General features: G+C 43.0%; 1 protein-coding gene and 1 non-coding gene across 6 annotated transcripts in view; one reads left to right on the forward strand and one right to left on the reverse strand.

Annotated features, from left to right (window-relative positions):
• Nucleotides 1–7531, reverse strand: part of SYNCRIP (synaptotagmin binding cytoplasmic RNA interacting protein) — a 33669-nt gene extending 26138 nt beyond the window's left edge. For 2 of the 5 annotated variants that reach the window (XM_049653978.1, XM_049653977.1), the window contains exons 1-6: nt 6565–6647; nt 5043–5202; nt 4247–4365; nt 4023–4130; nt 1241–1354; nt 964–1140 (exon numbers count right to left, since the gene is read on the reverse strand). In XM_049653978.1, coding sequence (XP_049509935.1) covers nt 964–1140; nt 1241–1354; nt 4023–4130; nt 4247–4365; nt 5043–5190 — 666 coding nt within the window. In that variant the 5' untranslated portion in view covers nt 5191–5202; nt 6565–6647. Of the gene's footprint in view, nt 1–963; nt 1141–1240; nt 1355–4022; nt 4131–4246; nt 4366–5042; nt 5203–6564; nt 6780–7513 lie in introns of those variants that run through there. The other 3 variants (XM_049653980.1, XM_049653979.1, XM_049653981.1) reach the window with 3 other exon arrangements.
• A 4478-nt stretch (nt 7532–12009) lies between these two features.
• On the forward strand, nt 12010–12115 carry LOC125939184 (U6 spliceosomal RNA). Its single transcript, XR_007462946.1, has one exon. It is a non-coding gene; the product is annotated as a U6 spliceosomal RNA (small nuclear RNA).
• The last annotated feature ends 1025 nt before the right edge of the window (nt 12116–13140 follow it).

Below are 13140 nucleotides of genomic sequence, written 5' to 3' on the forward strand. Positions count from 1 at the left end.
ACCCATGATTTAAAAGTACCTAAACTCCCAAATTCTTTTTTAGAGACACCACCTATAATCTTTCAAGCAACACTATTCTAATGTTAAGTTTTTATCATAGTCAATTACACACACCAAATGAGAAATTCAATCACCATGGAAAGCAAAACAAAGTATAGTTGGCTTTTCCCCTTAAGGTATGCCTTAAAATGTAGACCATCTGATGGTGAGGAAAAGAAAAATTCAGGAAAAATCAGTCCAAGAATTTTAAGATTGTTTAGTATCCCCTACAAAATATGTAAGCCAATAAAGCAAATTTAACAAATACCTGCCATAGCGGACAATTTTACAAAAGTTCCTCCCCAGTTTACTTTTTGATACATTTCTTGGGTTGAAATTAACCCTTGACCTCTTCAATTATAAAATGTAGAATCCATGTGAGCCACAAAATTTAATAAAACTAGTTTCAAGAAGAGCTAAGCCATAATTTGATTAAAGCTCTTTTTTTAAAGTTGGCAACGTAACTAGGTCTTCACACCTTACATCTGGTACTTTAAATCAAATATTGCCACTCAGCATGAAATCTTTTATTTCATGAACTAGAAGTTTGTCATCACAATGTCTTTGTGATATATTTTATGGAAAAAGGAATGGCCCAGGTACAGCCACAAAATAAGGAAGCCCTACCTATTACAGTCACTTTCTTAAATCTTTTAACATTCCTATTAAAGAGTAAAAAAATCACTAAGCTAGATGTTTCAAAGAACTTGAGTAACTCAGAATTCTGACACTGTGCCTTATATATAGATCCTCAGTCCAGTCAACTACACATATAAAGAATACTGCTACAATGACTACAACAAAGAATGTAAAAGTGCCTAATCAGCACTTCAAAAAACATTTGGTTAACTCTCAGGCAAAACAAGAAAAAACTTGACTTTAATTAAAGACAGTGAATGTGAAGACTGGAAGAAAAAAACTTACCAGTTTAACAGCCTCCTGAGCGGCTTCTTTTGTACAAAAAGTGACAAACGCATAACCTCTATTGAGACCAGTGAGTGGATCCATCATTAGACGAAGATCCCATATCGGTCCAGCTTTCTCAAATAATGGAACAAGTTCATCCTCAAACAGATCTCTTGGGATCTTCCCCACAAATATCTGTAAATTAAACATGAAGTAAAAAACCATGGAGAGTTTCTTTAGGAAACCAGATACCTGCGCATTTACTACAAAAGGTACAAGTTTTTAGTTTCTTTACCTCAGTGCCAACAGAAGGCTGCTGACCTGAATAAACGGAATCTGGAGGCGGTCCCCCATACTTCCTCTGTCCAGTGGTCACATCAAGTGTGTAGCCTGTTCTTTCCAATAGTGCCTTGAAAAGTTCAAATGTCATTAATACATTTAATTCACAAGACCACACCCATGCATTTCACAGTTAAAAATCAATCTTGTTCAAAGCATTCCATTTACCTTGGCAACAATCCCTACAGTTTTCTGGTATGTTATAGAATTTCTCCTTTAATGTACCCTTGTAGTAGCTCTAATTTTTAATGAAAATTTCAGGGCTCTACTCAAATTATTTCTGGTTTCCAACTAACTAGTGTTTAGCAAACAAACAACTAATATTGATTCATTAACATCTTTCAAGCCAGGGTCTGTACCTGTTCTGCTAATTTCTCCTAACTGTACCTAATTTGCTTGAGTTTGATTCTCTCCCAAAGGAGGAACTGGGTAAAGCTCCTTAATAAACTCCCTGTATCCCACACTTCTAATACACACTGCCAGCAATTCTGGGCACCAACCTTTGTAAAAATTACATTCCCCAAGAATGCCCCTTAACTTAGGAGTTACAGGAAATATAACAACTTAATTCATCTGACATTCAAGCACCATGCTTCCCCAGATGGCATGGTTCATTCATAACAAATGAGAGCCAAAATGACTTTGAAAACTTTATGTAATTGCAACAATGTGAAATAACTTCTAGGTCTTATCTCCCCTAGAAGTGAACTGTTAAAATTTAAACAGTTCCTATTTACTAATCAGTGGTAGTTTCTCCTATCCCTTGGTATAAGGCAAAAGTACTAGAAAGTTGTCTACAATTAGCCTAAACAAACAAACAAAAAAACCCAAGAATTATTCTCCTCTGCCATCTCAACCAAAGTACAAAACCTGCTTTCTAAATAATAAAATCTAGTAATTGGCTAATAAATTCTGAAAAGAACAAAAACAAGCTAACACCAAGCACAATGACAAATTTTATCAAAATGCTGTCAAATGACCTGGGGTCACCTCAGTCTCTAGAAACGAAAATGACTAGACAGATTTCAAACACTTTCTACCCAAAAAACAATAAATATCTGTGAAAAAATACTATGATAAAAAAACTCCTCTATTACTAAACTCTAACAAAAAGGCCCACAAAGTGCTACATTATTTTTAAGCAGTCTTTTTCTATCATACCCCAATGTTTATTTACGGATGCAACATTGGGCAACAAAAATAAACTGAAATCTATTACTAGAACATAAACTAAACCACTAAATGTCTCATCTTCCCTTTTTCCCATATGTAATCCCTGCACTTTTCACCTTCATCTTTATATGACTTAAATACTTTTTATATCAATCCCTAAAAAATAGAAAAAAACTTATTCCTCAAACATCCTATAAAAGTGTCACTATGTCTTCTTGCTGCAATTTAAGAGACACTAAAGCTTCAAGCCACTCCCTCCCAGACAGAAAAGTCAAAATAAACTTTACATTTTTTTTTTTTTACAGGAAGATTTTTTTTTTTCAACGTTTTTTATTTATTTTGGGGACAGAGAGAGACAGAGCATGAACGGGGGAGGGGCAGAGAGAGAGGGAGACACAGATTCGGAAACAGGCTCCAGGCTCTGAGCCATCAGCCCAGAGCCTGACTCGGGGCTTGAAGTCACGGACCGCGAGATCGTGACCTGGCTGAAGTCGGACGCTTAACCGACTGCGCCACCCAGGCGCCCCTAAACTTTACATTTTTAATAAAAATTTAATAACCCTAACTCCCAAAATGTAAATTTAATCACAACTGATATAGTAAAGACATCTACACTCCATTTCTATGGAAAAAACTGGATTTATGGTTTAAACACAATTCACTCACAGCCTGACCTGTAAAAGCCTCAAATATATGAATGATATTAACAGTTAACTCCTTATTCCAAGCTTCCCTCCTCCCATACCATTAAAACATCACTTAACACTCATAATTAACTTTCTTAAACCATAACTCTTGGTTCAAAGAGCATCAGCACACTGTAATAAGAGCACCAGATTAAAACTAGCATGATCACATTTTCTATAAACTGAAACCTCAACACAACTAAAAACCAAAACAAAGATCACAACCTAGTTGCATTTGAGGCCATTTATTGCTCTACATGACCTTAAAAAAATAACTTCCACTCCCAACCTCAGTTTCTTCACTTGCATTTCCACACTCCTCAATTTTACTGATAAAAAGCTGCCTTTAGAAATGAACAAATCAGCCTTAAAATCAATAGTAATAGAAAAGAAGGTAGTGTTAAAAATTCTAAATCCATTTAACTTGGGAGTCTGTGAATTCTAAGATAAGTCAACTGTTAAATGTACACTCCTCACCAAGTATGGGATGAACGGATTCCCTCCCATTTTTGTTCTACTGTCACTAATCTGGACTTCCAGCTTTTCAAAAAATGTTTAGAAATATGGTAGATGGTATTTAGGTCTTTGCTTTAGAATACCAAGAAACACTGATTTAATGCATAACTTAATAACAAGAAAAACTTAAAAGTGAGTTGTTCTAAAAACAGAAATAACTAAAGGCAGGAAACTTTTCAAAAGGCAGTAATTAGAAAAGATTAACAAATTATCTCAGGTTATTAACTCTCAACATCTTAAAGATGCACACCCACATTTCACATCCAAAGAATATTTACACCAAAGCTAAAAAAAAAAAGTCCTTGAAAGAACTTAAATACGACGGGGGGGAGGGATTAAAAAGAAAAGTTTTTAAAGACATACCTTAATTTTTGCCTCATCTGGTCCTTTGCTAGAATCTGCTACTTTGGTCCCTTGTTTTTCTCTCTGCCTATAAGTCTTCATGACTCCACATAAAAAGGCACTTTTGTTCTATAAAAAAATTTTCCAATCACATTTAACAATGGTCTTATCTGTATCTAATCCAATAAAACAAACCATATCAAAACTACTCATGTTTTTTCTAGTTACACTGACATCAACATTACCTGAACATGAGAGAGATCACTGTCTTTAAACTGCTGAAGAACTGCCAATGCGCCGTCTTCATTGAATTCTTTTAAAGCCTCGATAGCTCTTTCATCTAAGTCACTATGTGCAACCAGCCCTGGAGAAGAGAAAACTGAATTAGTTGTCAACTTTTAATATTTTTAGAAACTTTTTTTAAGAAACCATATTTGCCAATACAGGTACATGCTTGCCAAGTAAGAATTCTTCCATTTCCCTTACCTATATGAGAAACACACATGCTTTAATCATTCTGAACTAAATAAAACCTCTCAACCACACTTACAATGAATCGACTTCTTTTACATCTTCTTCTAAGTCACATAGTTCTAAACGCTAAGTATTTCTACAGTAAATATGTAAATCCTAAAATCAACCAACAAAGTACCAAGCATGACAACTGAACCTCTACACGATTTCAAACACCACTAGGAAAAAAGCAACAGCCACACCAAGACAGACAAGTCTATAGTTACCAGTTATTTAACAAGAATCCTACTATAAAAATACCCCAAAAAGTCACATGGCCTGCTCCCAACATTTAGCAGCTGTTGCTACCATCATATACTTATCCATCTGGCCAGCCAGCCTTTACCTCCTAACCCTTCCTTCTTCCCTCCCTCTCTACACCTTAACCTCTAGTTCACAACTATCACAACAAGGCAAAACTCTAGTTCCCACACTTATTGGAAACCACAAAAAGTTGCTATTTTAGCTCAAAGCCAGAAATCCAATAGAAAAATTTCATAATATAATTTTGCAAGTGTTAGTTCTTACCTGCAACGTAAATTTCATCTAGTTTTTCAGCAACTTTCTGTGGTAAACCAGCATCAAGCAATGTCTGAAAATTTTCTGAATGGATAACTGCAGAAGTAGTATCCATGGGCTCTTCAGTACCATTTCCATTAACATGTTCTGTAGCCATGTTTCCAGAGATCTGTTCAAACGCAATAAGCAAAATTAAACTAGGATCTTCAAAAAGGGTAGAGGAAATATAAGAGCCCCAATCTTTACTTTCTCTACCAATTTCTACACCAGCCAGCCTGCGCCTCCCTTTAAAGAAGCCCTACAGTCACTATCGCCTGACAAGCCAGATTTGGAGCGCGGGGCAGAGGAGGACAGATTCACTATGTTTTTCCTTAGCACCACCCCTGACTCACCTGCTAACACTCCCTAGGAAAAACCATATTACAAATGGAGCTCAATCAGCACGAGGACAAGCCAGCGTGCCACATGCAGCTGTGGCAGTACAGAGAATGAGGTGTGTGGAGAAAGCAAAGCTGGGCTTTTCTCTCTCAAAGGTAAACCCCCAAAGTGCGCGCTTTTCCCGCCTGCCGCTTATAGATCTGTAACAACAGCCAGCGAAGAACAAAGCGCTCACACAAGCTACCTTCCTACCACCCAATTTCTCCACCCTTCACCCCCGCACCCAAAGCCCGCCCCCAACTCCGCACCCAAAGCGGCAGCCTCACCGCTGCGGCCACCAGGAGCCCATTAGAAACACGTGCTCTGCGCCTTCAAATGTCCTACAACTTCCTCCAACGGAAACCCACCGAGTCCCAGGCCAAGACGACCATCACCGACTCCCAACGTCAACCTGAAGCCAAGATCGGAGCCCCCAGAAAGCAGCAGCAGCACAACCTCGCCCCTCCACATCGAGGCCGCGGCGGCGCCAGGCCACAGGCTCTCCCCGCCCCCCCCAGCGCCGCCGTCTCCGCCGTGACACATGGCTCTCTCCGCCCCGGGCGCCGGCGACCCCCGGCCGCCCGCCCGCACCGCCGAGACCTGAGCCGCGGCGCATGGTGCAAGCCCCCACCCCTCTCCCGTCCGTGCAGTGACTGCGGCGCCGGAGCCAGCTGTCCCACCCCCAGACAGAAGCCAGTAACCCGGCAGAGTGAGGGCGTTCCGCGAACTGCCTAACGCCCGCCGGACCGCGAGCACCACCCAAGCTCGCCGCGCGGCTGCGGGACGGGACCAGCTCCTCTCCGCCCACTCCCGCGCCGCGGTGACGGCCACGACAGCACCAACTCCGCCGCCGCTCGCGGTCCGCGCGGGCCATGGGGCCGCCTCCTCCCTGGAGCGCCGCAGACAAAGCCCGAACGGCGGCAGCACATGGAGAATAGAAGGAAGTGGCGGCGCGGGCTGCGGCCTACTCTCAAGCAGCCCCAGTCAACGTGCTCCTCTCCCCCTTGGAATCCATTTTCCAGAAAAGCCGGGTTCTCCCCACACCTCCCTCGCCCAGCTCACTCCACAATGTCACGGTGCTCCCCTCCCAGACCCGGGTCCTGGCGGTCGTTACCTCCCCGTTGGGCTGCGGCGGAAGAATCCTGTCCGAGGAGATCGGGTTGCGGGAAACGCGTGCTCGCTGCTCCCTGTGTCCGGCGCGAGTGGAGCTGTTGTAAAATGGCGGCCGAAGCTCACGCCGCTGGCAGCAAACCCGATCCAGTTCCACTCGCCTCCGAGCGCGCTCCCGGTGCGCGCGCGCGCGCCCGCGTGACCCCCCCCCCTTTCCCTCCCCTCCCTCGCGCGTCCGCTTCTCTCACTCCCTCTGCCCCTGCCCTCCTCCAGCTCCTCCTTCTCCCCCTACCACCACCGCCACCGCCACCACCACCACCACCAGCAGCAGCCTCCGTCCGCCTCCTTCTCTCGGTCTTTCTTCTTCCCCTCCCTGCTCCTTTGCCCCACCACTCCCAGTCCCGTCCGCGGCCCCTCAGGCACGAGTGACCGCCTTTCCCCTCCTCGCTCGAACGCTCGCTCACACCCTCCCTCGCTCGCTCTCTCGACTCCGTCCCCCAGTCCCAGCCGAGTCGGCTCCTCTCTTTCTCTCTCCCGCGCTGACGTGACGACGTAGCCTACGCCTCGGGACGCGCGCCCGCGGGCTCCGCCCCCACGCCCCGCCACCTCCCTTGCTCCTCACCTCCCGGGGGAGGGGGACGCAAGACCCCGCCCTTCCGCTCCGGCGGCGACGGAGGGGACGAGAGTGAATGAAAGACCCGCCCCTTCCCTTCCCGACACTCCCCCTCCCGCTCTCCTCCAGGCGGGGCGGGCCGGCTCAGCGTGTCCCACTCGTTCTCCTTTGTCAGGAGACAGGCATCTCCCCACCCCGCCCCGCCCCACCCCCACCGCAGCACCACGCGCACGCCACCCCCACCGAGCTCCTGCCCGTCCCAACCCCCGCCCCGTCCCGGGCCCGCGAGGCACGGGGCTAGGGGCGCGGAACGCTACCGCAGCAGCCTGAGAACACCCACCGATCCGTGCGCGCCCGGCCCCCGCCCCCGGCGCCGCGGCCGCGTAGCCGTTCGCGGCGGTGTCCACGCCGCCGCCGCCCGGCGCTCTTCTCGCTCGGGAAGCTGCAGGCGCACGTGTCCCCCGGGGCGGGGCGAGGCAGACAATGGGGCGGCGGGGGGAGGGGAGTGGCGCCGAGACTCGCAGACCTCTGGTTAACCTAGCCGGTGGGACTCGAGTACGGGAGTCGCTACGGGGAGAGCGGTTCTCCCTGGCCGGACAATGGGACCTCCCGGGGCCCCGCGCCCGCGCAGCTTCACTTTCGCGAAAACCTTGGGCGGAGGGAGGGGTTCCCGTGGCTCGGACGAGGAAACCCTGGCTGCTTTTAGGAGGAACGGGGCTCGTTCCAGCGGACCCAGAAGCGACTCCGGCCGTGGGATGATACGAAGGCCAGATTTGGAAGCGAAACCGCCCGGTGGTGAAGAGTTGTGCAATAGTCTGTTTCAGTCCCTGGCCTTTTAAGCAGTTAAGGGCTTCCTCATAGCACAGTTTGAGCAACTTGAAGTAGCACAAAGCTGTGTGGTTAGGGCAACTGTGAGGAACATATCTGTGTTTCTTTTTAAAAATCTTAGCAACTAAATGTTACGTGAAGTGACATTTCCTTTGTAGCCGTTTACTAGTACAAGAAAGACAAGACAAAGACGTTAGAATTTCAGTCGCGGTATGGATACTAACTTTATCCAATTCAACTGTAATCTAATAGTGTCCTTTTTATTGAAAAGCTTTTTAAGAGCTCACTGGTTCCCGAAATAAGCTCTATGCTGTGACAACAAATCAGTGGTTCGAGGAAAAGTTAGATGAATACTCTTCAAAGTGATTAAGCACATAAAATGCTAGATTATTTTCCATAGGTAGCTGGAAATATGAAATATTTGACCAAAGTACTATCTAGCCTATCTGTTCAGCAAGGATCTGACACCTCCGCTACCTAAAAATCCCTTACTATTAAACATATATCTGCTATGGTATGCAGCTAATTCAGCAACAAGGATTTTAGCTCCTAATCCAAAGGTAGATAATCTTATAAATGAAAAACAACCCACATATTTACTACAAAAATAAAAAATGAGTAATCTTAGGAATTAAAGAATGAAAATAATGCATCTGAACCATCCAACGCTTTTTTTAGACCTTCCTGGTGATGGACATTCCTTAAATAAAAAAAAAAAAAAAAAAAAAAAAGAAGCCTTTACCTAGGCAATGTGCTCTACCAAATAACCAAGACTCCCAAATTAAAATCTCTAGCTCTTCTCTGACCTCTGATTCCTTTGTCTAACCACCCCTGGACCTTTATGTGGCTTTTCAGGCCCTCCAAAACAACATTTCAAAACTGAGCACATGTTCTCCCCCCAGCCACCCACCCAATCTTCTATCTCCAGAGTTCCCATCTTCATGAACATCGATCATTTGCATCCAGCAGCATTAGCTGGAAACTAAAGAGAAATCCAAGACACCACTTTCTCCCTCTCAAAGCCTTGTCAGTTAACCAAAATCTTGTCAGTTTTGTGTTCTAATGTATCTTCACTTCTCTATATATTGCAGCCAGAGGACAAGTCACCATCAACTACCACCTGGACTAATGATCTATAGCTTCTTGATCGTTCATCCACCTTGCAGCTTTCCTAATCCATTCAAAGCCCAAGTGTCTTCCCCCACCCTCACTTCTCTTTTCATTGCAAATAAGACCCTGTGGAGCATCTGCTTAAAACCCTTCATTAGTTTCCCATTACACTTAGAACAAAAGCAAAAATCTTTAACTAGATCAACAAAGCCCTCCATGATCTGTTCAACCTGTCTCCTCAGCCACATTTCAGCCACTCTTCCAGCTTTGGCTGGCCTTCTTTCGATTCTGACACTTTTCAGGTTTGTACACACTGAGGACCTACACAGAGATGTGACTGATCCCCTAACCAGGCCTGAGAAAAAAGCAATCAGCCATGCTCTCCATTTGACACCTTTTTCAGTGAAGCAATAGTGTAATTTTCTTCCTGATCTACAGAACTTATTCCAGGCTTGACTCCAAGAATTACTACTACTGAAACATAGGAATCCCTAATAATACTAAATAACACAATAAAACAAAGCAAAACAAACAAACAAAAAAAACCTACTAGATTGATTTGGTATAGTAGATACATGGGGCTAGATTAAAATGTATATGAAAGATCTGCCACAAGAAAGTGGTCAATAAGTATGTCTCCCTAATTGCTGAATCTTCTCTAGTACTTAGCACAGAATGTTTACTAAATATTTGCTGAATAAAACCAAAGAACAATAAAAGCTGAGACCCAAACAACCTTGATTCCAATATCAGATCTGCTACTCATGGAGAGTGAGGTTGAATAAATCATTTTACTTCTCAGAATTTCTTTTTTTTTTTTTTTTAATTTTTTTTTTCAACGTTTTTTATTTATTTTTGGGACAGAGAGAGACAGAGCATGAACGGGGGAGGGGCAGAGAGAGAGGGAGACACAGAATCGGAAACAGGCTCCGGGCTCCGAGCCGTCAGCCCAGAGCCCGACGCGGGGCTCGAACTCACGGACCGCGAGATCGTGACCTGGCTGAAGTCGGACACTCAGCCGACTGCGCCACCCAGGCGCCCCTTACTTCTCAGAATTTCTATTTCCCCATCTATTAAAGAAGTTCATTGAGGGGCACCTGGGTGGCATCAGTTAAGCATCTGACTCTTGGTTTAGGCTCAGACCATGATCTCATAAGTTTGTGAGATCCAGCCCCATGTCAGGCTCTGAACTGACAGCACAGAGCCTGCTTGGGATTCTCTGTCTCCCCGTCTCTCTGATCCTCCCCATCTCATGCATGCTTCCTCTCTCTCTCTCTCTCTCTCTCTCTCTCTCTCTCAAAATAAATAAAACATTTTAAAAAATTAAAAGAAGTTCATTGAAACAGATACTTTTTAAGATCTAGCTCAAACATTTTATAATGTATAAAAAAAAATCTCCAGGGCACCTGGGTGGCTCAGTCAGTTGAGTGTCTGACTTAGGCTCAGTTCATGATCTCACAGTTGATTCGTGAGTTCGAGCCCCACATTGGGCTCTGTGCTGACAGTTCACAGCCTGGAAACTGCTTCAGATTCTGTGTCTCAGTCTCTGCCCCACCCCACTCATGCTCTGTCTCTCTCAAAAATAAACATTAAAAAAATTTTTTTTAAATTCTCAAACTCTTTCTCTGACTTCTCACTGCTTTAAAAATATTCACATGTCCTATCTGCCATTTAGGATCTTCCCCATTTGAATCCCAACTTCCCTTTATAGCAAAATAGCCTGCTACTCCCCTTATATGGACCCCCTTTCCAAACAAAATAAACAGCAAAGACAACAAAGATTGATAATATCTGATTGGAATATCATCCCTAGTGTAGATGTGGAGAACTCAACACATTCACTGTTAGTGAGAAGACAAATTGATATAACTTATAGAAAGTAATTTGTCTATAATGCTTATTGCACTATTGTTTTTAATCCTGTACATAAGTGTGTGTGTGTGTGTGTGTGTGTGTGTGTGTGTATTATTATATATATAACCTAAACATCCAGTAATAGGGGACTGACAGAATAAATTGTAGTGCATTCACATAGTGCATTATTCTGGAGCCACTGAAAATAATGAAATAGCTATGGATGTCCAAACATGTAAAGATATTCAGGTTACATTCTTAAATTAAAAAAAAAAAAAAAGTCAGGGCGCCTGGGTGGCTCAGTCAGTGAAGCATCTGACTTCCACTCTCCTAGTGATCTCCCCAGTTCGTGAGTTTGAGCGCCACATCAGGCTCTGCGCTGATGGTGTGAGCCTGCTTGGGATTCTCTCTCTCCTCTCTCTGCCCCTTCCCCACTTGCATACTCTCTCTCTCTCTCTCTCTTTCAAAAAAAAATAAACTTAAAAAAAGTCACCTGTAGAATAATGTAGAGTGTGACATTTATTCATTTAATTGAGCACCTTCTGTGTACTAAGCTCCATTGTATGCACGAGGCTTACAATGATGTATGTCAAGATATAGTCATAGGTGATCCCTGACTCATGAAGCTTGCAGGTCTGTATGTATGTGTATAACCAGGTAAGCATGGCTATAAAGATTTTTGTTTCTATAGAAAATAATTACAATTAGAGATAAGGATGGGGTGGAGGGAGACCATCACTTTTTACTTCATACACTTTGGTTATACTTTTTACGATAAATATGTATTTTTACTTATTTTTAATTTTTTTAACGTTTACTTTTTGAGAGAGAGAGAGACAGACAGAGCATGAGCAGGTGAGGGGCAGGGAAAGAGAGGCAGACACAGAATCCAAAGCAGGCTCCAGGCTCTGAGCTGTCAGCACAGAGACTGACACAGGGTTTGAACTCGTGAATTGTGAAATTATGACCTGAGCTGAAGTTGGACGCTTAACTGACTGAGCCACCCAGATGCCCCAAATATGTGCTTTTAAAGAGTTAATCATTGTGCTTGCTTCAGCAGCACATATATTAAACTGGAAAGATGCAGGGAAGATTAGCACGGCCCCAGCACAAGGATGACCTGCAAATGTGTGAAGCTTCCATATTTAAAAAAAAATTTTAATTAAAAAAATTAAAAATTAAAAAATTATTTATGTGCCTCATGAGTGTCTTTTTACCCATGAAGTAGTGAAAGGGTTAATTTCACTACAGTTAATGAAATGCAGGCATATAGGCATGCCTGTTTGAATTTTTTGTCATCCAAAATTCTTCCACTTAGTGCCACACTGTTTAGAAAAAATCATATTTTCTTTTTCCTACATTTTCTAAACTTTCTTCAATTGCCATATATTACTGTGCTAATGGAGAGGGGATCCCAGAATTAACATAGTAAAAATCCACAATACACCATCATTCTTTCCACAGAACCATAAAAACCTAGAACCAAAAGGGACTGGAAGTCATTCAATTCCATCTTCCTAGTAATCAAGAAATTTTTTGGAAAAAAAAGTGGAGTTTTTTTTCCTTAAAATAGATTTTTTCCTTAAAAAGTGGTTTTTTTCCTTAAAAAATAATTTTTGCCTTAAAAAAAAGAAAGTATTTTGCAACATCCATGACATCTTATCTTTATGGTAATTAAAGAGTAGATGTGATAAAATTAATTCCTGCTTTGCAAAGACACTGCTAAGAGAATGAAAAGAAAATCTACAGACTGGGAGAAAATCTTTGCAAAGCACGTTATTTGTTAAAGGACTAATATCCAAAGTATGCAAAGAACTCTGGAGTGCCTGGCTGGCTCAGTCAGTGGAGCATGTGACTCTTGATCTCAGGGCTGTGAGTTAGAGCCCCAGACTAGGTGTAGAGATTACTTTAAAAAAATTATAAATCTTAAAAACATATGTGAAAAGAATATTTAAAACTCAACAATAAGAAAGCAAAGAACTCTAAAAAAAAAAAAAAAGAAAAGAAAAGAAAAGAAAGCAAAGAACTCTATTAAAAGATGAACAAAAGTTCTGAATAAATACCTCACCAAAGAAGCTATACAGATGGCAATTAAACATATGAAAAGATGCTCAACACCACATATCATTAGGGAGTTGCAAATTAAAATAGGGAAATACTACCACACACCTATTA

Source organism: Panthera uncia, assembly GCF_023721935.1.
Source record: "Panthera uncia isolate 11264 chromosome B2 unlocalized genomic scaffold, Puncia_PCG_1.0 HiC_scaffold_24, whole genome shotgun sequence".
NCBI classification, from domain to species: Eukaryota; Metazoa; Chordata; class Mammalia; order Carnivora; family Felidae; genus Panthera; species Panthera uncia.